Source organism: Bufo gargarizans, chromosome 4 (genome assembly GCF_014858855.1).
Source record: "Bufo gargarizans isolate SCDJY-AF-19 chromosome 4, ASM1485885v1, whole genome shotgun sequence".
NCBI classification, from domain to species: Eukaryota; Metazoa; Chordata; class Amphibia; order Anura; family Bufonidae; genus Bufo; species Bufo gargarizans.
In genome coordinates, this window is record NC_058083.1 from 151887295 (window position 1) to 151910263 (window position 22969).

At 45.2% G+C, this 22969-nt stretch overlaps 1 protein-coding gene across 1 annotated transcript in view; it reads right to left on the minus strand.

The window, feature by feature from the left end:
- Positions 1 to 22969, minus strand: part of PLCH1 (phospholipase C eta 1) — a 263641-nt gene that overhangs the window by 223433 nt on the left and 17239 nt on the right. Inside the window, exon 2 of the mRNA XM_044290631.1 lies at positions 13554 to 13672. Coding sequence (XP_044146566.1) covers positions 13554 to 13632 — 79 coding nt within the window. The 5' untranslated portion in view covers positions 13633 to 13672. The remainder of the gene's footprint in view (positions 1 to 13553; positions 13673 to 22969) is intronic.

Here is a 22969-nt window from a genome sequence, read left to right on the forward strand (position 1 = left end):
CCAACGGCGGCGGCGGCGGGCGGCATCTTCAGGCCATGAGCAACGCCCTGGGCACCTTAACAATATGACTGACAGGTTAGATAAAACGTTTTTTTTAACAAAACGAGCCAGCAGATTTAGCTTATAAAAACACCATAGTAATCACAAGGGCTCCATGGACAGAACAATATTTTTAAAAGTGGGGGTTAGAAACTGGTGACAGAGTCCCTTTAACCATCCAGGTGTCTCCGATGCTACACGTGACATCTACTTAACAAAAGGTTTAAGTCTTATTTGATGAATGGAACACATACCCTTTTCTTCAATCGACTAAGACCCAGATTTACAGACAAAAGCTAAATTCGATTTGTTTACAATATTAGCACAATCAGCAATAAATGCATGAAACAGGAGGAACCCATCACAGAGTCACAATTTTCTGTTCTACATTTTGCTCCTTATATTATGCAAAACCTGATGGTATATTTGAATGTAATTGCTATTCTTCCTGATCATCCAGAAATCTGCTGCCCTCATACTTTCAGAATGAGGGTGGCAATGAATGCAAATAAGCATCTATTCATGCATGATCGTCCGCCCATCCCACACAGAATGGGAATGCCAGATCAGTGAGATGACATTACTGGTGCCTGCCGAATGACAGCTGGACACCCGAAGAAAGGGGTGGGATTGCTGCTGTGACTGACGGTGGCTTTCAGCCCCCTGACATCCATTCTCTAGCTATGCTCTGTGCTCCCATTTACCTGTCAGCTGCTTATAGCTCAGGCTTACAGAAAAAGTTTAAAGGCATAAAACCATGCGTAAGAAGCTGAAACCTGAACGCTGGAACACAGGAGATATTTCCTGGTTTGCATAATGGGTAAAATTGGAAGAACCGAATTTTGCCGCAGACTGAATAGTCTTATTCATTCTGCTGAAATCAAACATTTAGTATAATGATGAACATGTCATTCTTGCATAATATTTTTCTTATTTTCAGTTTTATATCATAGTGATAAGTTTGATGGTGCTCTGGAGCATGGCAAATAACGGGGCTGAGCATCAAAGCACACCTTCCCAAGTGCAGATTCCCATCCCCCAATGTTGATGTCCCAACATTCTACCCTTTCAGGCTCTGCAGGGCTACATGTACTGTGCACACCACACTGCACCACCAATCTGAGGTGCAGTGCTGACAGAACAGCATACTTCGAGCCTCCTCCAGGTTGCTACATCAAACACCATATTCAATTATATTTGTCAAGTCGATCGATACACCAGAATACTTGGACTCCAGATAGAAAACGTGACAAAGAGCAAGCTGTGCGAAACGGCTTTTGCCTGATTTTTTGTGCAGTGCCTGTGTCCGATCCCTTTTTTTTTTTTTTTTTTTTAAATAAAGCTGCAAAGTGAACATTATGGTGCGTGCCGCTACTTGTGTTTATTACTACTTAGTACAGTCCTGATCAAAAGTTTAAGACCACTTGAAAAATGGCAAAAATCATATTTAGCATGGCTGGATCTTAACAAGGTTCCAAGTAGAGCTTCAACATGCAACAAGAAGAAATGGGAGTGAGACAAAACATTTTTTGAGCATTCAATTTAATGAAAACAACGAATAAACTGAAACAGGCTGTTTTTCAGCGGATCAAAAGTTAGGACCACACCTCCCCAAAAAACCTAAACCCCCTCAAAACAGAAATCCAACTTCCAAACATGAACTCAGTAATTAGTAGCTCCGCCGTTATTGTTTATCACTTCAAAAAAAAATTCGGCAGGCTTGATGCAAGCGTTTCCATGAGGTGAGTGGGAACATTTCTCCAAGTGGTGAAGACGGTCGCACGAAGGCCATCTACTGTCTGGAACTATTGTCTATTTTTGTAAACTTACCTTGTCATCCATCCCCAAAAGGATTTAGATCAGGGGAACACGCAGGTTGGGCCAAAAGAGTGATGTTATTCTCCTGGAAGAAGTCCCTTGTCCTGCGGGCATTGTGTACTGTAGCGTTGTCCTGTTGAAAAACCCAGTCGTTACCACACAGACGAGGGCCCTCAGTCACGAGCAATGCATTCTGCAACATCTGGACGTAGACAGCAGCCGTTTGATGCCCTTCCACTTCCTGAAGCTCCATTGTTCCACTGAAGAAAAAGCACCCCAGACCATTATGGCGCCCCCTCCACTGTGGCGCGTAGAAAACATCTCAGGTGGGATCTGCTTGTCATGCCAGTAACGTTAGAAACCATCAGGACCATCAAGGTTAAATTTTCTTTCATCAGAGAATAAAACTTTCTTCCACCTTTGAATGTCCCATGTTTGGTGCTCTCTTGCAAAGTCCAAACGAGCAGTTCTGTGGCGTTCAAGGAGATGAGGTCTTTGAAGAAGTTTTTTGTTTTTGAAGCCCTTCAGTCTCAGATGCCGTCTGATGATTATGGGGCTGCAGTCAGCACCAGTAAGGGCCTTAATTTGGGTCGAGGATCGTCCAGTGTCTTGACGGACAGCCAATTGAATCCTCCAGCTCAGTGCTGATGATTTTTTTTTGGGTCTTCCACTTGACTTTTTTTGTTCCATAACCCTCAGGATCATTTAAGAAATTCCAAATGACTGTCTTACTGCGTCCCACCTCAGCAGCGCTGTGAGAGACCCTGCTTATGCAGTTCAACAACCCGACCACGTTCAAAAAGGGAGAGTTTTTTTGCCATTTGCCATCACAACGTGTGACTACCTGACAGAAAATGACAATGAATCCACATCTTTGCACAGATTTGGCCTTTTAAAAAGGCATGTGGTCCTAAAATTTGGATCAGCTGAAAAACAGCCTGTTTCAGTTTAATCGTTATTTTCAATTAATTGAATGCTCAAAAAATGTTTTGTTTCACTCTCATTTCTTCTTGTTGCATGTTGAAGCTCTACTTGGAACCTCTAACAATGTAAAATATGTTTTTTTTTTTTGCCATTTTTCAAGTGGTCTTAAACTTTTGATCAGGACTGTATTTATAAGAATCTATTGAGCAGAGCACCACCAATATCGCTATTGATCTAGTGCTGATAAGGGTCTATCCAGATTGATCACACACCGAGTAGTGATGGCTGCGTTTTTTTTTGATAGACTCAAAATAGAAAACGTACAGCAGTTCCTCCTTTAAGGGCTCATTCACATGACCATAGTCTTTTGCAATCGGCAAATTGTGCAACTGCAAAACGCGGATACCAGCCCGTGTGCGTTCCACATTTTGCGGACAAGAATAGGACATGTTCTATCTTTTTTGCAGAACCGCGGAATGGAACTACGGAAATTAATGGGTCCATTAATTGTGGAACGGATGCGGACCCATTCATATGGTCGTCTGAATGAGCCCTAAGTCTGTGTATGCAACTAATAAAACTTGTCACTGTGAAAATACAGAGCTCTCTGCAGGCAGCATGTTATAGAGCAGGAGGAGCAGAGCAGATTGGTATATAGTTATGTGAGAAAAGATTCAGCAAACAATATTTTTTCATTAGAAACTCTGCTTTCTCTGAGCTCAGTGGCAGTCTTATCAGTGGCTAACTGCTATCACAAACCTAAATATTAGTCTGCTCAGTTCCTTCCGCTCTATAGCATGCTGCCGGCAGACTGCACTGCATTTTCATGGTAATAGCTTCTCTTTAGAAGTTTCCAGGAAGAAATGTAAAGAGAGCCTGTTATCAGGAAATTCACAGTGCATTGTACAGCTTGCAATGATACCTTTCACTTATCCATCTGTTGCTTCATTTTGGAAGAAAAATAATTTTAATCCATATGCAAATAAGCAGTTTATGTGCACCAAGAGTAGGCCCAAGCCACTCTGTGCACCCGTACTGTTGATTGACAGGGCAATAGAAATCTTCCATGCCCCATCAGTTATTCTCCAGAATGAAGCAGTGGATCGCTAAAGGTCCTTTAACATAGACCAATGTTACAGGCAATTATCTGGAAAGAACCAATCATTCCTCAATAACTGCCAAAATGTCAGAGGAGGTGAGATCCCTCTTTAATCAGGGACATGTGCCACACAGAATCAATGATATGCTGTGCCAGGACACGATCACCTGATGAACAAATGATTGGTGGCACATGGGCCAGTAAATTGGAATTAAGACTTCTACAAATGCTCATTTCCAATAATTTGCCTGATTATTGGTCTGTGTAAAAAGACCTTAAAAGGGGTGTCTGAGATTTTGATATTGATGGCCTATCCTCAGGAAAGTTCATCAATATCAGATTGGTGGGAGTTGAAGTCCCGGCACCTCCATGGATCAGCTGTTTGTAGAGACCACAGCGCTCCGTCAATGCTGCAGTCCCTTAGGGTCCATTCACACGTCCGTGGTGTGTCGCGGACCCGCAAATTGCGGATCAGCAACACACCTGGCCGGCACCCGCTATAGAAATGCCTATTCATGTCCGCAGCTGCGTACAAGAATAGGACACGTTCTATCTTTTGCGGAGCTGCGGACCGGAAGTTCGGGGCCGCACTCCACAAATGCGGAAGCGGAGAGCACATAGTGTGCTCTCCGCTTCACGTCCGGGCCCATAGAGAATGAATAGGTCCGCACCCGTGCGGACCCTTTTGCGGACGTGTGAATGGACCCTTAAAGTCATGTTCATCAGTCACATGGCCTCCGCGCAGCTCAGTCCCATTCAAGTGAATGGGGCTGAGCTGTAATACCAAGGTGCTGTGTTTCGCGACCTGTGAGAAGGCCATAGTGCTCGCTGGTGCGTCGCTTCCTCTTTAAACAGCAAACTGGTGGAGGTCCCGGGTGTTGGACCCCCGCCAATCCGATATTGATGACCTATCCTGGATATAGGTCATCAATATCAGAATCTTGAAAAACCCCTTGAGATGAGCTAGCCCAACAAGACATTGTGCTGGTTTAAAGGGGACCTAAACCTTTGGTGAAACCATTATCCTGCTGCAGCGCTTCTCACAGCACCTTCACGTTTTATCTGCTTTGCTCATGTTTTCTGGCGTCTGAAGTACGGATCTCACATGCTTTCTGAGGATCTATACTCCACATGCTGGAAGTCAACCACATCTCTCTGAGAAGCGCTGCTGCACAATTGTGGTTTCACAACAGGTTTACGTCCCCTTCAACAGGGAGTTTCCTGGTGACAGGCTGCCTTAAATAAAAAATAAAAATATAAATCAATAGTCTTAGAGGTGACCCTCCCCAGCCAATGACCGGTTGAGCGGGCCATTTTTGGCATTTGACTCTTAGCCACAAACGTGCATTTTTATTCAAACTTTACAAAACCTTACGCTAACGATTGTTAGACAGCTCTTTTAGAATGTGCTAGGCGTCTACTTTCAGAAAACATATGGGTAGGGGTATAACATGATGTTTTTATTTTATCATCTAGGATCAGGGATGCTCAACCGGCGGCCCATCCAGCTGTTGTAAAACTCCCACCATGCCCTGCTGTAGGCTGTCCGGGAATGCTGGGAGTTGTAGTTTTGCAGAAGCAGAAGGGCTGCAGGTTGAGCATGCCTGATCTGGGTTAAGTTGTCTATGAGGTTATGTGCGCACATGGTATATTTGCTGCAGATATCCTGTAGGGATTCTGCACCAAGTACAGTGCAAATGGTGGGATTTAAAAAAAATAAAATCAATTCAGAAAGCAGCAAAGGTTAGTATTTAAGATGATTTGACATATGTTTAAACCTGCAGCATGTCCTATCTGTTGTGGACTTCATAGATTATCCTGCACAGAGGGGAAAAGGACGTCAGCAAAGTCTTTCATTGGAGATTTCCCATGTTTCCTGGTCAAAGCAAACCCAGCATACAAATAATCCCAAAACTGCTAGTTTGCCATTAATCCAGCACTGAATTACACTGGCGGGAATATATCAGATCCCTGGGACTGCTTCTGACAAGGAGTAATGTGTGAAACGCCATCATTTATCACATCCTTCAAACCATCAATACACTTTTGGTCACTTAGAGCTCGGCAATCTGTTTCTAGAATTCCACAACGGTGACAATCATTTTCTTTTATAACCCTTTCATCTTCTGAGATGCGAAGAACTGCAGGTATGATTATGGCTCAGCCATTGTATGGTGGCACTTGGTTAGCTGTCAAATCAACCCAATACATTAAAAGATTAACCTCAGTAAAATGACATATTTGTAGAACAGCTGGTGCCTGTGTCACAGCGGAGAAGAGCCGGGCACTATGCTCATCACCGGGAAATAAAGGCACCTGCCCCGGATAGTGCAGAGTTTTCATATAAAATACAGAGTTCTGGAAAAGTAGCAAATACACAAGTAGAAGTAGTAGAAGAAGTAGTAGAAGATGCAGTAGTAGTAAAATACAAATACATACAAGCTGCTGTGCTTCAGACACGTGAAACAGGATATTATTTACCACTTCATATTCATACAGCAATAAAATATATTTTTCTGGTCACTAAAGAAACAATTTCCACACATTTTAAAGGCTAAATTACAAGAAAAAAAAAGGCACAGCACAAACGATAGATTGCCTTTTGCAGGTAAAGTGGAAAGACTGGTTATCTGCTCTGCAGGTATGGGGGCTGCCTGCCCCTCCGCACTCACTTCAAAGCTTGGATTATTGCATGCAAAGCATGACGTGGTTTGTTTAACCACTAAGGGGACATAAAAGGAATGACTTCTGGCTCCTTCGTGTATTTTCTTCCACTATGTATTCAGAAAACACAATGTGAACACACAACAGCCCGCCACAATTATCCAACAGCCATGCAAGCGGAGTAGGGCATTGTGAAAATCCTACAACCTTTTATACTGCGGCTACAGCATATCACAAAGACTGTCAGGGTTACACTACTTTCACACTAGCGTTCTGCTGTCCGCTCGTGAGCTCCGTTTGAAGGAGCTCACGAGCGGAGCAGAACGCTTCCGTCCAGCCCTGATGCAGTCTGAATGGATGCGGATCCGCTCAGACTGCATCAGTCTGGCGGCGTTCAGCCTCCGCTCCGCTCGCCTCCGCACGGCCAGGCGGACAGCTGAACGCTGCTTGCAGCGTTCAGCTGTCCGCCTGGCCGTGCGGATCCGTCCAGACTTACAATGTAACATTGAAACATTGTAACATTGAAACATTGATCCGTCCAGACTTACATGTTACATTGAAAGTCTGAACGGATCCGCTCAGGCTACTTTCGCACTTAGAAATTTTTCTAAGTTATTAATGCAGACGGATCCGTACTGAACGGAGACTCCGTCTGCATTAATATGATCGGATCCGTTCAGAACGGATCCGATCAAACGCAAGTGTGAAAGTAGCCTAAGCAGCATTACAAAATATATACAAAAATCACAAGTAAACAGATATGGCTACTTATAATAATAATAACCTATACCTATATGGCGCCAGCATATTCCGCAGCGCTTTACAATTTAGAGGGTTTATGCACAAAACTACACATCACAACGTAACTGGCTAATATAGAAACTGAAACACTAGTAGTGAGGGCCCTGCGCGCAGGAGCTTACAATCTATAAGGAAATGGGGGTGACACAAAAGGTAGTGGAATGTGTAGTAGTCAACTACTTATTATGGGGGGCACTATAGAGGACCTGTCACCTCTCCTGACATGTATGTGCTAGCTATTACTTGCAGTCCCATGTAATGACAATTCTGAAACGTATTCTTAGGACTCTGATGTGCTAGTCAATTATTATACCAATTAGACATCATGAATGAATTTCTAGCAGTTTGCCGGTCCAGATGGGCGGTACCAATTGGGGGTATGTCCCTGCACAGTCAGACACTATCCTAACAGTAACTCCCATCTGGACCTTCATTGCAAACTGCTAATACGGTAATTCATTCATGATTCAGTTACTAAAACAGACATGTCTGGAGAGGTGACAGGAGCTATTTTAGAAAGTAGTAGAGACAATCTTCAGCTATTCTTGCACCCAATTGCCATGTGTTTCTGCACTTTACCTATAGCAGTTGGTGACATACTGACAAATAAGGAAAATTAATCTTTATAGTACACAGATATTAGACTGCAAATTATCCTCTAGCCACACTGCTCAGAGATCAGGGATATGCTGAAGAAGCTAAAAACCAAACTGGAACATAGTGCGATACACGCCTGTACACATAGGGTCATATAGTCGCACTCCGCACTCATATAAAAGTACAATGCCTTTATTCAGGTTGTTCTCCTCAATTCTCTTTTCAGGTCCAAATCTCTGTGCTGATTAATTTCTTAACGGTACAAAATGTAGACCGATTCCACTAGGTCTACGGAAATGTTATATACATGGTATGTAAGCCATGAGCTCCACTCAATGGCGGCAGGTAGAAGCTACGACTGTCACACCAAGCAGAGGAAACAACACCTCAATGCCATGCCCTGCCCCTATGGTAGGCACACCATTTGCCATGAATTGTGCTTGATCTAATACAGCTATGTAGACATGTCTCTAACTGAAAAAAGGCAGAGCCAGATTAAAAGGGGGTGTCCAGTTTAAAAAAATAAATTATTGCTCCCCAGTCAGCTGTATCTGCTAAAAAATTCACACTCACTTGCTCATTTTCCAGCGCACTGGTTCCCTTCAGTGGTCTTCTGGTCGTCGACTGTCAATTTCCGCAAGGACAAGATCACGTGTGCTGCTGCAGCCGATGACTCATGTGGCATGGACTGCTGAGGTTAGTCATTGGCTGCAGCAGCACACGTGACCCCATCTGTATGGAAGTTGATAGACTGGGACTGGAAGACCAGTGAGAGAACCATAGAGGTGGAACAGAACAGCAGGGAACAGTATGGCTTTTACCACAAGCATAGCTGGTTGGGGTGCAAATGCTCTACCTAACTGCAGCTGGATTCTGGAGCCAGAAGCTTCCTCTACACTACAGAAGAGTCATGTGTGGTCACCTCACTGCTTCCTCGTGACTGGATAGGCTCTCCAAACGACCATCAGGGAGCATGGATGGTGGAGGGCCAGGGCATACGGTATGTCCTACAAAAATCATACAGTATAGGGAAGCTGCAGAGATATTTTAATAAGATACCAGCAAAGAGGGCACATGGATGTCCCTAAATGTACCTATGACACTGGCTGACTTGTTACATGTGCAGTTAGCAGCTGAAGGCATCTGTGTTGGTCCCATGTTCTTATGTGCCCACATTGCTGAGAAAAATTATGTTTTAAATATTTGGAAATGAGGCTCTAGGAGCAACGGGGGCGGCTCCTCTCTGCAACTGCTGCACCCTCCACTTTGACTGGACCAGGTATGATGGGAAGAAGACCTAAGCCATAGGATGTTTGCATGTTGTGTGATAAGTATTATCCATGTCAATCTAGCGAGATGCAGACATATCTACATACAAGCCACCCCACTCACCTCCTCTGTGACATTTACACTGTAAAGCGCATAGAATACCTAGGTGTGTAAGTAAATAGCAGACCAGTGACCTTCCCACAGTGACGGTCACAGTTTTATCTTAATTCTATGGTTGTATGAAGGGAAGTCGTTTTTCTGCACTTTCTGTGTTAGACCCTCTGCTGCCAGTGTGGTCAGCGAGCACGTCGCTGGCATCGTTTAGGGGGAGCACTGCTGGCACCTGTGCTTACTGGAGGAAGTCTGCTGGCAAGGTTTATTGGGGGCGTTCTCCTGTCACTGTTAACACAATTTGTCATTATTTGTCCTTATGGGGGGGGGGAATCCAAACTTGAGGCTTGAGCTTACAAAATTAAAAAATATTTCTGCAGTGTATATCTCAGATCTCCCTGAAGATGATTTTGAATGCAGGCAACAATGGTATAGTATTGTTCATGAATGAATTAGTCCGCAGAAGCCGACACGCATATATTAATTATACACAACGTAAAAAAATTTTTTTTTCCTTTTTTAAACAAGAGAACAGTAAAGTATGAATGAGGCTGCGTACCGTGCCATGTGCAATAGATGTGCCTTTACTGCCACCTAGTGGCCGTCATAAGTATACTGATAAGTATTGGTGTCGTTTCTCAGTATGTACGACCCGTTTTACAAATGAACGACAACTTTAATAATCTTATCATTAAAGGGGGTTCCCACATCCCGTCCCTTTCATGGCCCAGATGGGAATAACCACAGTAAGTGCTGGCAAGAGAAGAAGAAGTAACAGAAACGGGCAAGCGGCCGGCGTTTCGCTGCTTCTGTGAATCCCTTAGCAGAGAATGGGAGCTTTACAAATATCCCCGCACCTAAAGCTACTCTGTTTCCGGAACTTGGAAGTTATGGAAAACAATGTCACTTGTTGTACTACGCTGGTTACGTAGCTCCCATTCACTGCTATGGGTGTTACAGAAACAGCGGAGCATCCGCTACTCGTATGCGCCCATAACTCGGTGCACTGCTGGCCAGCACTTACTGCGGTTTTGTCCCATCTCCACCATTAAATAATGCCCCAACAGGATGGACTTTAATTTTATGAAATTAAGCAAATAAAAATTTTGTAAAAATCCTGCAGACTGTTGCATGACCATTGCATAAAAAATACAGACACGTTTCCTGTGGATTTTATCAAATGTATCTGCATATTTTGGTTCCATCAGATGATAACAGATTGTACCTTAAAGAGGACCTTTCACCAATTCTGACATTACAATATCAATACCTGTACTGTAGGGCATGTCTAGGCTAATTATTTTTCTGATCTTCTGCTCCGTTGCGTCGCTGTGCCCCTTGGTTTGGGCGTCCAGGGAGGAGGAGATGGCCGTCTTTCTCGCAGCGAACCTCGTCACAGCCAGGGAGAAGGTGAGCTTGAGTTTTGTCTCAATGGCTGTGACGCGCTCCACTGTGATTTGACAGCTCACAGTCAGGAAGAAGGAGATGCCCCTCCCCGCCCGCTCCCTGCGAAACACGGCCGTTTCCTCCTCCCTGTACCGATGCTATTGATTAGTATACAGAGCATTGAACAGGGGGCACAGCGACGCAACGGAACAGCAGACCAGAAAAACTTTTGCGCAATGATATCTCCTAAACATACCCTACAGTGGGAACTATTAGTACCGCAACATCAGAACCAGTAAAAGGTCCTCTTTAAAGGGGTTATTCCAGGATTAATGTAAAAAAGTAAAATTAGATATCATATAGTACATGACAATCTTTTAAACCTGCACCTCACATACAGCAAGCAACCTCTCCATTCATTGCTCGCCTATATTTTCTAAAGGCTAGCAGCTCAGGGAGCATCCTTTCTAGTGGGGTGCGTCCTTTCTACTGCAGCTCTCTACCTGTAAGGCTGGGTTCAGACCTGAGCGTACTGAACGTACGCTCTGTATGCGCGATTGTACGGGTGTTTGCAATCGCGCATACAGAGACAAGCGAACGCCCATTGTCGCGCGTTCCCGCTGAAGTCTATGTACGGGAACGCGTGACAAGACGCCCCAAAGAAGCTCCTGTACTTCTTGGGGCGTCGGGCGTTTTACAGCGCGATCGTACGCGCTGTAAAACGCTCAGGTGAGAACCATTCCCATAGGGAATCATTGGTTCTTGCCTGTTGAGCGTTTTACAGCGCGTAGGAACGCGCTGTAAAACGCTCAGGTCTGAACCCAGCCTAACTCTCTACCTCTAGCTGCTGACAGAATATCTGGCTGATGGCAGGATGCAAATTAGCATGTGTCCCCCACCTCAATGAGGTGGACATAGAATTCAGGGGGGGGCGCTACACAGGCACACACTGCTAAATAACTCAGTGCCTAAATGCAATTTTAAAATCATTCTGATTCAGGTGCTAGTTTGAAATATGTAACAATGTAGCAGTAGCTTACATAGAGAAGGGCGCCATAGCAAGGATCAAACCAGGCCCCCCACACAGGACAGAAGGGTTTCTGCCTAAGGCTACTTTCACACTAGCGCTTGATCGGATCCGTTCTGAACGGATCCGATCATATTAATGCAGACGGAGGCTCCGTTCAGTACGGATCCGTCTGCATTAATAACTTAGAAAAATTTCTAAGTGCGCAAGATGCCTGAGCGGATCCGTTCAGACTTTCAATGTAAAGTCAATGGGGGACGGATCCGCTTGAAGATTGAGCCATATGGTGTCATCTTCAAGCGGATCCGTTCCCATTGACTTACACTGTAAGTCTGAACGGATCCGCTCGCCTCCGCACGGCCAGGCGGACAGCTGAACGCTGCAAGCAGCGTTCAGCTGTCCGCCTGGCCGTGCGGAGGCAAGCGGAGGCTGAACGCCGCCAGACTGATGCAGTCTGAGCGGATCCGCTCCATTCAGACTGCATCAGGGCTGGACGGAGGCGTTCGGGTCCGCTCGTGAGCTCCTTCAAACGGAGCTCACGAGCGGACCGACGAACGCTAGTGTGAAAGTAGCCTAAACCTGTTTCAATGACCCTTGTTTGACCATTTTCCCACTGCCTCATTTGCAAAAAGTTGTGCCTTTACAGGGTAGAGTCCTGACCAAGTAGAAGAGGAGATAATCCCAAGTAAGACTGGGCCCCCTCTTGCCCTGGGCCCCATAGCAGTCGCCTGGTCTGCCGCTATGGTCGTTATGCCCCTGCAATGTAGTATAAGGAATGCCCAATAACACATATATTTATATTATATTTAAAATTAATAGGTAAATACTTTCAATCTACGATTCTTCTTGCTCCCAAAGTATGACATAGGATGCAACAACTGGGAAATCCAAGAGCAACACATGAAACTGACGCTAGGAAGAAGAGCTATCAATATAATTCAAACATGAAGTACTGTATGTAAATGTGTCAAAAATTTTCAGAACTGAAGATATAATACAAAGTGCAATGACCACTACAGTCATCCTGTGCCCAGGGAACAAATGATTGTACTAAAAAAAATTCTCTTTAAAGGGAGTCTGTCACGTTGAACATTGTGTTTGACGTACAGGCAGCATGTTATAGAGCAGGAGGAGCAGAGCAGATTGATATATAGTTTTATGAGAAAATATTCAGTAAGGCTTCGCTCACATCGGTGTTTAGCCTTCCCGTTCTGCTCCGTTTAGGGGTAGGGAAACGGAAAGGACAGATTAGAAACATAACTGAGCTGAACGGAGCCCACGGGCCCCATTAGGTTTCCGCTCAGAAGAAGATTTTTGAAGCGGAGACAAAAGTCCTGCCCGCACAACTTTTGTCTCCACTTAAAAAATCTTCTAAGCGGAAATCTAACGGACCCCATTATAGTCTATAGGGCCCGTGGGCGCCGTTATGTGCCGAATCCTAAACGGGGCAGGAGTACGGAAAGGCTGAACGATGTGAACGAAGCCTACAACTACGAGCGCCTCCTTGACTTCAAAGCCCAGAAACAGCAGAGATTTAAGTGAATAAAATATAAGTTATATTAAATCTTTTCCCACAAAACGATTTATCAATCTGCTCAGCTCCTCCTGCTCTATAACCTGCTGCTGTCTGCAGAATACACTGCGCTTTTGCACGGACAGGTTCCCTTTAAAATCTCATTCATTTCAAACCAACAGACCCAAAATGGAGCACTGCTGTCTTGGAAAAGTATCAGGTACAATCTGCTCAGACACAGATGACTTTTCTTACTGCTTTCTTTCTAGAACAGAAAATGTAGAAGATGAACAATCAGACTTTACCATGAAATGCTCCATTGTCTGCCAAGAAGTGCCTGCAGTACTGTAAAGGACGATGCCTCTCCAGATTCCAGGAGCTCATTTTTCACTTGGGTTGAATGGAATTCACATGCAGAACTCTCCTGAAAAGAAAAATACCTTTAATCAGATTGTAGAGTTTATATCAAAATCAAAACAGGTTTACCTGTATCTGCCGCATAGCAACCCAATTCAATTATACAAATAAAAAAAAATTAAAGTAGAGACATGAGAGAAATAAATAAATATTCAAATGGTTTAATGGGTCCCACATCTCCAGTGACGTAAACCTCCGAGCTGTGTCAAAAGGTTTTAGACGCTATGGACTGCACTAAACCCAGTGGCACACTGTTCACGTGGCAAAGCGAAACTGGCCTCCAGCCCTGCACACATCTGTGTCTTTGGGGATTATTGTACATCACGGTTTTATTGTGAGTTTCGACGCAATTCACTGCAAAAACCATGGTGTACAATTCCTCCTAGGCATAGATGTGTGAAGGAGAGGGTAAAGGACCTTTGGGATTGATGTGTACATGTCATACGATTGCTCATCTCAAAGGTCCTTAGGCCTCCGGGGAAGAAGTAGAACCTGCAGCAGCCTGTAAATAAATAAGTGCAGAGGTCGCACTACATTTTTTCCAGAAGAGTAAAAATAGTCCTCTGACCATTTTTGAAGAGTATTTTTACCCGTGGAGGAGTATGAAATTTGCAGTAATTCAAATACATAATATATATACCTACACTTGCTCACATCTGTGTTGGAGGCTGCGTTTGGAACCTCTGTTGTAGATTCTGTCTAAAGACCAGACAAAAAAACAACAACTTGTGTGCAGCACTTTTTTGGTCTGGTAAAAAGACAGGCTCGTGAATGGAAACGTCTTCCCGGTCAGTTAGACCGGGTTCACATCACATTCTTGCCATATATTTAATGTAAACACAAAAAACGTACATGCATTAAAAGCTATGGACACTTTTGTGCACTAAAAATCAAAAAACCCATATCGTACTGTAATGCAGCACATAATAAGCCTACATGCACACAGAAGTGATGTATACAGTTCAGTGTGTGATGTATACAGTGCAGTGTGTGATGTATACAGTGCGGAAACGGGCCGAATCAGTTTTGCAGCCCACAGACTTCTATTATGACGGAATGAATAACGGAATGCCTCTAAAGGTATTCCGTTGTGCATTCCGTCATAGAATTGCATTATGGTCCGTGGTAACGGAATCCATAACGCAATTCACCTTTTACCAAAACGAATTTCATAAGTTGAAATTCGCTCATCTGTAATCAATGTCAAACTATCAAAAAAAAAATCTCATGTACCCCAACATGATATCAATGAAAACCTCACTTCATCCTAGGAGTGGGCAATATGGCCTAAAATCTATATTGCGATATAATTTTAATCATGTGCGATATGTGATATATATTGTTTTCTATATTGGGGGGGGTTAAACTTTTTTTTTTTTTACTTTTTATTTAATAACTATTAGTCTCTCCTTAAGGGCTAGAACCGTTGTCATATTCACCCTAATAGAGCTCTATTAGGGTGAATAGGACTTTACACTCTCCCTGCTGCCCTGTGCTTTGTGCACACAACAGCAGGGAGCTGACCATGGCGCCAGCCTCTCATGTGCCCCCGCCTCCCCCAGCCTCTGATCTAGCCCCCCCCAGCCTCTGATCTAGCCCCCCCCCCAGCCTCTGATCTAGCCCCCCCCCCAGCCTCTGATCTAGCCCCCCCCCCAGCCTCTGATCTAGCCCCCCCCAGCCTCTGATCTAGCCCCCCCCAGCCTCTGATCTAGCCCCCCCCAGCCTCTGATCTAGCCCCCCCCAGCCTCTGATCTAGCCCCCCCCCAGCCTCTGATCTAGCCCCCCCCCAGCCTCTGATCTAGCCCCCCCCAGCCTCTGATCTAGCCCCCCCCCAGCCTCTGATCTAGCCCCCCCCCAGCCTCTGATCTAGCCCCCCCCCAGCCTCTGATCTAGCCCCCCCCAGCCTCTGATCTAGCCCCCCCCCAGCCTCTGATCTAGCCCCCCCCCCAGCCTCTGATCTAGCCCCCCCCCCCAGCCTCTGATCTAGCCCCCCCCCCAGCCTCTGATCTAGCCCCCCCCCCAGCCTCTGATCTAGCCCCCCCCCCAGCCTCTGATCTAGCCCCCCCCCCAGCCTCTGATCTAGCCCCCCCCCCAGCCTCTGATCTAGCCCCCCCCCCAGCCTCTGATCTAGCCCCCCCCCAGCCTCTGATCTAGCCCCCCCCCCCAGCCTCTGATCTAGCCCCCCCCCCCCAGCCTCTGATCTAGCCCCCCCCAGCGCCTCTGATCTAGCCCCCCCCCCCAGCCTCTGATCTAGCCCCCCCCCCCCAGCCTCTGATCTAGCCCCCCCCCCCCAGCCTCTGATCAGCCCCCTCTGGTAACGCAAACCCCCTCCCCCTCCCCCTCCCCAGTATTAATCATTGGTGGCAGTGGCCACAGGGTCCCCCCCTCCTCCCCATCATTGGTGGCAGTGGGCAGTTCCGATCGAAGTCCCAGCAGCGTAATGCTGGGGCTCCGATCGGTTACCATGGCAGCCAGGAGTCACGCTACTGAAGCCCTGGCTGCCATGGTATGTTAGTGAGCAGCATTATACTCACATGCGCCGTGGCCGCCGGTCGCTCCTTCTTCTCATAGGTCTGTGCGGCGCATTGCTAATGCTTACAGTATTAGCAATCTGCCACACAGACAGAAGGAGCGCACGGCGGCCACGGCGCACGTGAGTGTAATGCTGCTGACTAACATACCATGGCAGCCAGGACTTCAGTAGCGTGACTCCTGGCTGCCATGGTAACCGATCGGAGCCCCAGCATTACACTGCTGGGACTCCGATCGGAACTGCCCACTGCCACCAATGATGGGGGGACCCTGTGGGATATGGCCGGCACATTCATTGGTGGTGCAGTGGCCACAGTCCCTCCCCTCGTCCTCCTCCTCTGTCCTCAATGGCGTTCAGCGGCAGCCGCGCACAGTGGGGAGGGACTCCCTCCTTCTCCCTCCACTGTGCTGGCCGGCTCAGGAGAAAATGGTGCGCGATCATATCGCGGACCGGCGATATGGCGAAAATCCATATCGTGGCCCAAATTTATATCGCATATCGCCTATACCGCCCACCCCTACTTCATCCTGCAAAAAAAAAAAAAAAAAGAGCCCTCACACAAGACCATCATCAGAAAAAAAATATATATATATGGCCCTCAGAAAAGGGCAACATAAAAACGCTTTCCTCCCGACAATTGCTTGCTCAATCGGCTTCTGTAACACAGGCTTTAATGTGTACTGAGCCATCAGACATTCAGGGGTATGACGTACCGGTACGTCATGTGTATTTTCGATCACCGCCGCCCGGTGATCGGAACAAGGTGCCTGCTCAAATCGTTGAGCAGGCACCTTGGCTAAATGCGCGGGGGGGGTCCTGCGGTTTGCAGCTTTAACATGCGGCTGCGCAGGTCCCCGTGGGGCTGTAGGGGGGACCCGATGGCATGGAAGGCAGCGCAATGCCTAAGGAAGGCACCACGCTGCCTTCTGGTGAAGAGCCTGTGAGATCCCCCCTGGATCTCACAGGCAGGAACCTGTATGAGTAATACACACAGTATTAGGCTACTTTCACACTTGCGTTCGGAGCGGATCCGTCTGGTGTCTGCACAGACGGATCCGCACCTATAATGCAAACGCTTAGATCCGTTCAGAACGGATCAGTTTGCATTACCATGAACAAAAAAAATAAAAATAAATTCTTTTTTTATTTCTTTTTTGTTCACGATTTTACATTGAAAGTCAATGGGGGTCGGATCCGTTTGAAAATTGAGCCATACTGTGTCAACTTCAAACTGATCCGTCCCCATTGACTTACATTGTAAGTCTGGACGGATCCGTTTGCCTCCGCACGGCCAGGCGGACACCCGAACGCTGCAAGCAGCGTTCAGGTGTCCGCCTGCTGAGCGGAGCGGAGGACAAACGGTGCCAGACTGATGCATTCTGAGCGGATCCGCATCCACTCAGAATGCATTAGGGCTGGACGGATCCGTTCGGGGCCGCTTGTGAGAGCCTTCAAACGGAACTCACAAGCGGAGCCCCGAACGCAAGTGTGAAAGTAGCCTTACTCATACAGCCAATGCATTCCAATACAGAAGTATTGGAATGCAATGTAAAGGATTAGACCCCCAAAAGTCCCAAAGTGGGACAAAAAAAAAGAAAGTGAGAAAAAAAAGTTTAAAAAACAAAGTTCTCCCCCCAAAAAATTTTTAAGTTTCAAGTAAAAATAAACAAAATCATCATAGGGGAAGGAGGGGGGGGGGAGTAGACATATTAGGTATTGCCACGTCCGTATCGACTGGCTCTATAAACATATCACATGACCCAACCCCTCAGATGAACACAGTAAAAAATTCTAATTAAAAACTTGTGCTAAATAAACCAATTTTTTTGTCACCTTACATCACAAAAAGTACAATAGCAAGCGATCAAAAAGGTGTATGCCCACTAAAATAGTACCAATCTAACCGTCACCTCATCCCGCAAAAAATGAGCCCAAAAAATAAAAAAAAGCTGTGGCTCAGAATATGGAGACACTAAAACATTATTATTTTTTGTTTAAAAAAAGCTGTTATTGTGTAAAACTTACAAATTAAAGTACTGTATACATATTAGGTATCGCAATGTCCGTATCGACCAGCTCTATAAAAATATCACATGACCTAACCCCTCAGATAAACACCGTAAAAAATAAAAACTGTGCTAAATAAATCACATCACAAAAAGTGTAGAAGCAAGCGATCAAAAAATCATATGCACCCCAAAATAGTGCCAATCAAACAGTCATTTCATCCCGCAAAAAATGAGACCCTAGCTAAGATAATCGCCAAAAAACTGAAAAAACTATGGCTCTCAAAATATGGAGACACTAAAACATGATTTGTTTCAAAAATATTATTGTGTAAAACTTACATGAATAAATAAAAAAAAGTATACATATTAGGTATTGCCGCTTCCGTATCGATCGGCTCTATAAAAATATCACATGACCTAACCTCTCAGGTGAACACCGTAAAAAAATAAAAGTAAAAAAAAATAAAAAATTTTTGTCACCTTATATCACAAATCATTGTGTAAAACGTACATAAATAAAAAGTATACATATTAGGTATCGCCACGTCCGTGACAACCTGGTCTATAAAAATACCACATGATCTAACCTGTCAGATGAATGTTGTAAATAACAAAAAATAAAAAACAGTGGCAAAACAGCTATTTCTTGTTACCTTGCCTCACAAAAAGTGTAATATAGAGCAACCAAAACTCATATGTACCCTAAAATAGTACCAACAAAACTGCCACCCTATCCCATAGTTTCTGAAATGGGGTCACTATTTTGGAGTTTCTACTCTAGGGGTGCATCAGCGGGGCTTCAAATGGGACATGGTGTCAAAAAAACAGTCCAGCAAAATCTGCCTTCGAAAAACCGTATGGCATTCCTTTACTTCTGTGCCCTGCCGTGTGCCCGTACAGCGGTTTACGACCACATATGGGGTGTTTCTGTAAACTACAGAATCAGAGCCATAAATATTGAGTTTTGTTTGGCTGTTAATCCTTGCTTTGTAACTGGAAAAAAAATATATAAAAATGGAAAATCTCCCAAAAAAGTATAATTTTGAAATTGTATCTCTATTTTCCATTAATTCTTGTGGAACTCCTAAAGGGTTAACAAAGTTTGTAAAATCGGTTTTGAATACCTTGAGGGGTGTAGTCTCTAGATTGGGGTAATTTTTATTTAGGTAAGCCTTACAAAGTGATTTCAGACCTGAACTGGTCCTTGAAAAGTGGTTTTTTGAAAATTTCTGAAAAATTTCAAGATTTGCTTCTAAACTTTGTAACATCCCCAAAAAATTAAATGCCATTCCCAAAATGATCCAAACAAGAAGTAGACATATGGGGAATGTAAATTAATAAGTATTTTTGTAGGTATTACTATGTATTATAGAAGTAGAGAAATTGAAACTTGGAAATATGCAATTTTTTACAAATAAAAAATTTTTGGACTTCATTTTACCAGTGTCGTGAAGTACAATATGTGACGAAAAAACATTCTCAGAATGGCCTGGATAAGTCGAGGCGTTTTAAAGTTATCAGCACTTAAAGTGACACTGGTCAGATTTGCAAAAAAATGGCCTGGCCCTTAAGGTGAAAATGAGACCGGTCCCTAAGGGGAATATATATATATATATATATATATATATATATATATATATACATACACTGAGCCATCAGACATTCAGGGGTTGGGGCTTAATATGGGCTGAGCCATCAGACAATCAGGGGTTGGGGCTTAATATGGGCTGAGCCATCAGACATTCAGGGGTTGGGGCTTAATATGGGCTGAGCCATCAGACATTCAGGGGTTGGGGCTTAATATGGGCTGAGCCATCAGACATTCAGGGGTTGGGGCTTAATATGGGCTGAGCCATCAGACATTCAGGGGTTGGGGCTTAATATGGGCTGAGCCATCAGACATTCAGGGGTTGGGGCTTAATATGGGCTGAGCCATCAGACATTCAGGGGTTGGGGCTTAATATGGGCTGAGCCATCAGACATTCAGGGGTTGGGGCTTAATATGGGCTGAGCCATCAGACATTCAGGGGTTGGGGCTTAATATGGGCTGAGCCATCAGACATTCAGGGGTTGGGGCTTAATATGGGCTGAGCCATCAGACATTCAGGGGTTGGGGCTTAATATGGGCTGAGCCATCAGACATTCAGGGGTTGGGGCTTAATATGGGCTGAGCCATCAGACATTCAGGGGTTGGGGCTTAATATGGGCTGAGCCATCAGACATTCAGGGGTTGGGGCTTAATATGGGCTGAGCCTTAAGACATTCAGGGGTTGGGGCTTAATATGGGCTGAGCCATCAGACATTCAGGGGTTGGGGCTTAATATGGGCTGAGCCATCAGACATTCAGGGGTTGGGGCTTAATATGGGCTGAGCCATCAGACATTCAGGGGTTGGGGCTTAATATGGGCTGAGCCATCAGACATTCAGGGGTTGAGGCTTAATATGGGCTGAGCCATCAGACATTCAGGGGTTGGGGCTTAACATGGGCTGAGCCATCAGACATTCAGGGGTTGGGGCTTAATATGGGCTGAGCCTTAAGACATTCAGGGGTTGGGGCTTAATATGGGCTGAGCCTTAAGACATTCAGGGGTCTGTTGTGAAGTGAAAAATACAGGAAATCAGATGATAGCCTTTGGCTGAGTTCACACGGGTGAGATTTCTGCGCGGGTGCAATGCGGGAGGTGAACGCATTGCACCCGCACTGAATCCGGCACCATTCATTTCAATGGGGCTGTGCAAATGAGCGTTTTTTTTCACGCATCACTTCTGCAATGCTTGAAAATCGCAGCATGCTCTATATTCTGCGTTTTTAACGCAGGACAGGCCCCATAGAAGTGAATGGGGCTGAGTGAAAATCGCAAGCATCCGCAAGCAAGTGCGGATGCGATGCGATTTTCACGCATGGCTGCTAGGCGACAGTCTATTCACTGTATTATTTTCCCTTATAACATGGTTATAAGGGAAAAGAATAGTATTCTGAATACAGAATGCTTAGTAGGTGATCAATTGAGGGTTAAATAAAAATTTTTTAAAAATTAACTCACCTTCTCCTCTTGATTGCGCAGTTCCCGGTCTCTTCTTTAATGATGAATTACAGGCTAGGACCTGTGGTGACGTCAGATCACATGTGATCTGACGTCACCACAGGTCCTTTAGCCGACAGCTCATCATTAAAGAAGTAAAGAAGAGACCGGGATCAAGAGGAGAAGGTGAGTAATTTTTATTTATTTTTTTACCCCTCCATCCCTAATTTACTTTGCATTCTGTATTTAGAATGCTATTATTTTCCCTTATAACCATGTTACAAGGGAAAATAATAACATCTACACAACACCGAACCCAAACCTGAACTTCTGTGAAGAAGTTCGGGTCTGGGTACCACAGCCTGTTTTTTTATCACGCGAGTGCAAAACACATTGCACCCGCGCGATAAAAATGTAACATCGGAACGCAATCGCAGTCAAAACTGACTGCAATTGCGTACCTAATCGCGCGGGTTTGCCGCAATACACAGGGACACATCCGGACACGCTCGTGTGAACCCAGCCTTTCAGTTCTCTAATGACTACCTGGCAATGCTTCCTGATAAGGCTGGTTACAGAGTCTCTATAATGACATCAATCCTCAGCAGATTAACTGGAAGATTTGCTGTGATCAACATCTATCAATTAGCAGTGACTAATCTATCTAATGCAGCCAATTACACAAAAGCTGCTCCTCGAACCAATGTTTGTATGCTTCAATTAACCGATACCTAACGACGTGTGCCTTTATAGGGCAGGCCACATACAGAACTACCTTCATTCAGAGACAGCCGGACTGACACAAGCATTGAATGGAATAAAATTGTCACATACTCTACAGTGCTCCAGACTAAAAATAATAAAATAAACAGGAGCCATTGACTCCTAAACTGAAAAATGTAGGAGCCAAAATAAATTTTTAGTCACCAAATTGAAAATATATTTAAATTATAATAATTAAAAAAAAAAAAGACTTGGATAAGATGAGACACAGGTCACAGTAATGAGCCAACACTACAACTTTTTTTTTACTATTAGCTCCCTTAGGGGCTACAACCCTTGTCCTATTCACCCTAATAGAGATCTATTAAGATGAATAGGACTTTACATTGTCCCTGCTTCCCAGCAGCAGGGAGATTACCATGGCAGCCAGGGCTTCAGTAGCGTCCTGGCTGCCATAGTAACCGATCGGAGCCCTGCGATTACACTGCTGGGGCTCCGATGGGAACTGGCACTGAGGAGGAGGGGGAGGGACCCTGTGGCCACTGCCACCAATGACTAATACTTGGGGGGGGGGGGGGCCACTGCGCCACCAATGTTTTTTATACTGGGATTGGGGGGGGGGGGTGTGCTGTGCCACTAATGATGAGAACTCACCCATTAAATTCAAATACAGGAGACGGTTGCCGGCTGCAGAATCACATAGCCGGCACCCAACCTCTATGACAGGAAGCTGTGATCCGCTGAAGTTAACCCCTGAGGTGCGGCATCCTGTCATTGGTGGTGCAGTGGCCACAGCCCCTCCCCTACGCCTCTGTTATTTCATTGGTGGCAGCGGCACAGGGGGAGGGAGAGACTGCTTCCTTCTCCCCTGTGCTGCTGAGCGAACGCCTGCGCTGGGGCGGCGGTGCAAGGAATTATTGGCTCCCATGCCCCGCCGCAATATTCAGCTACAGCGCGGCAGCCCTGTCGCAAATGGCGACAAGGCTAAAAAGTCTTGTCGCCATCTGCAAATTTTA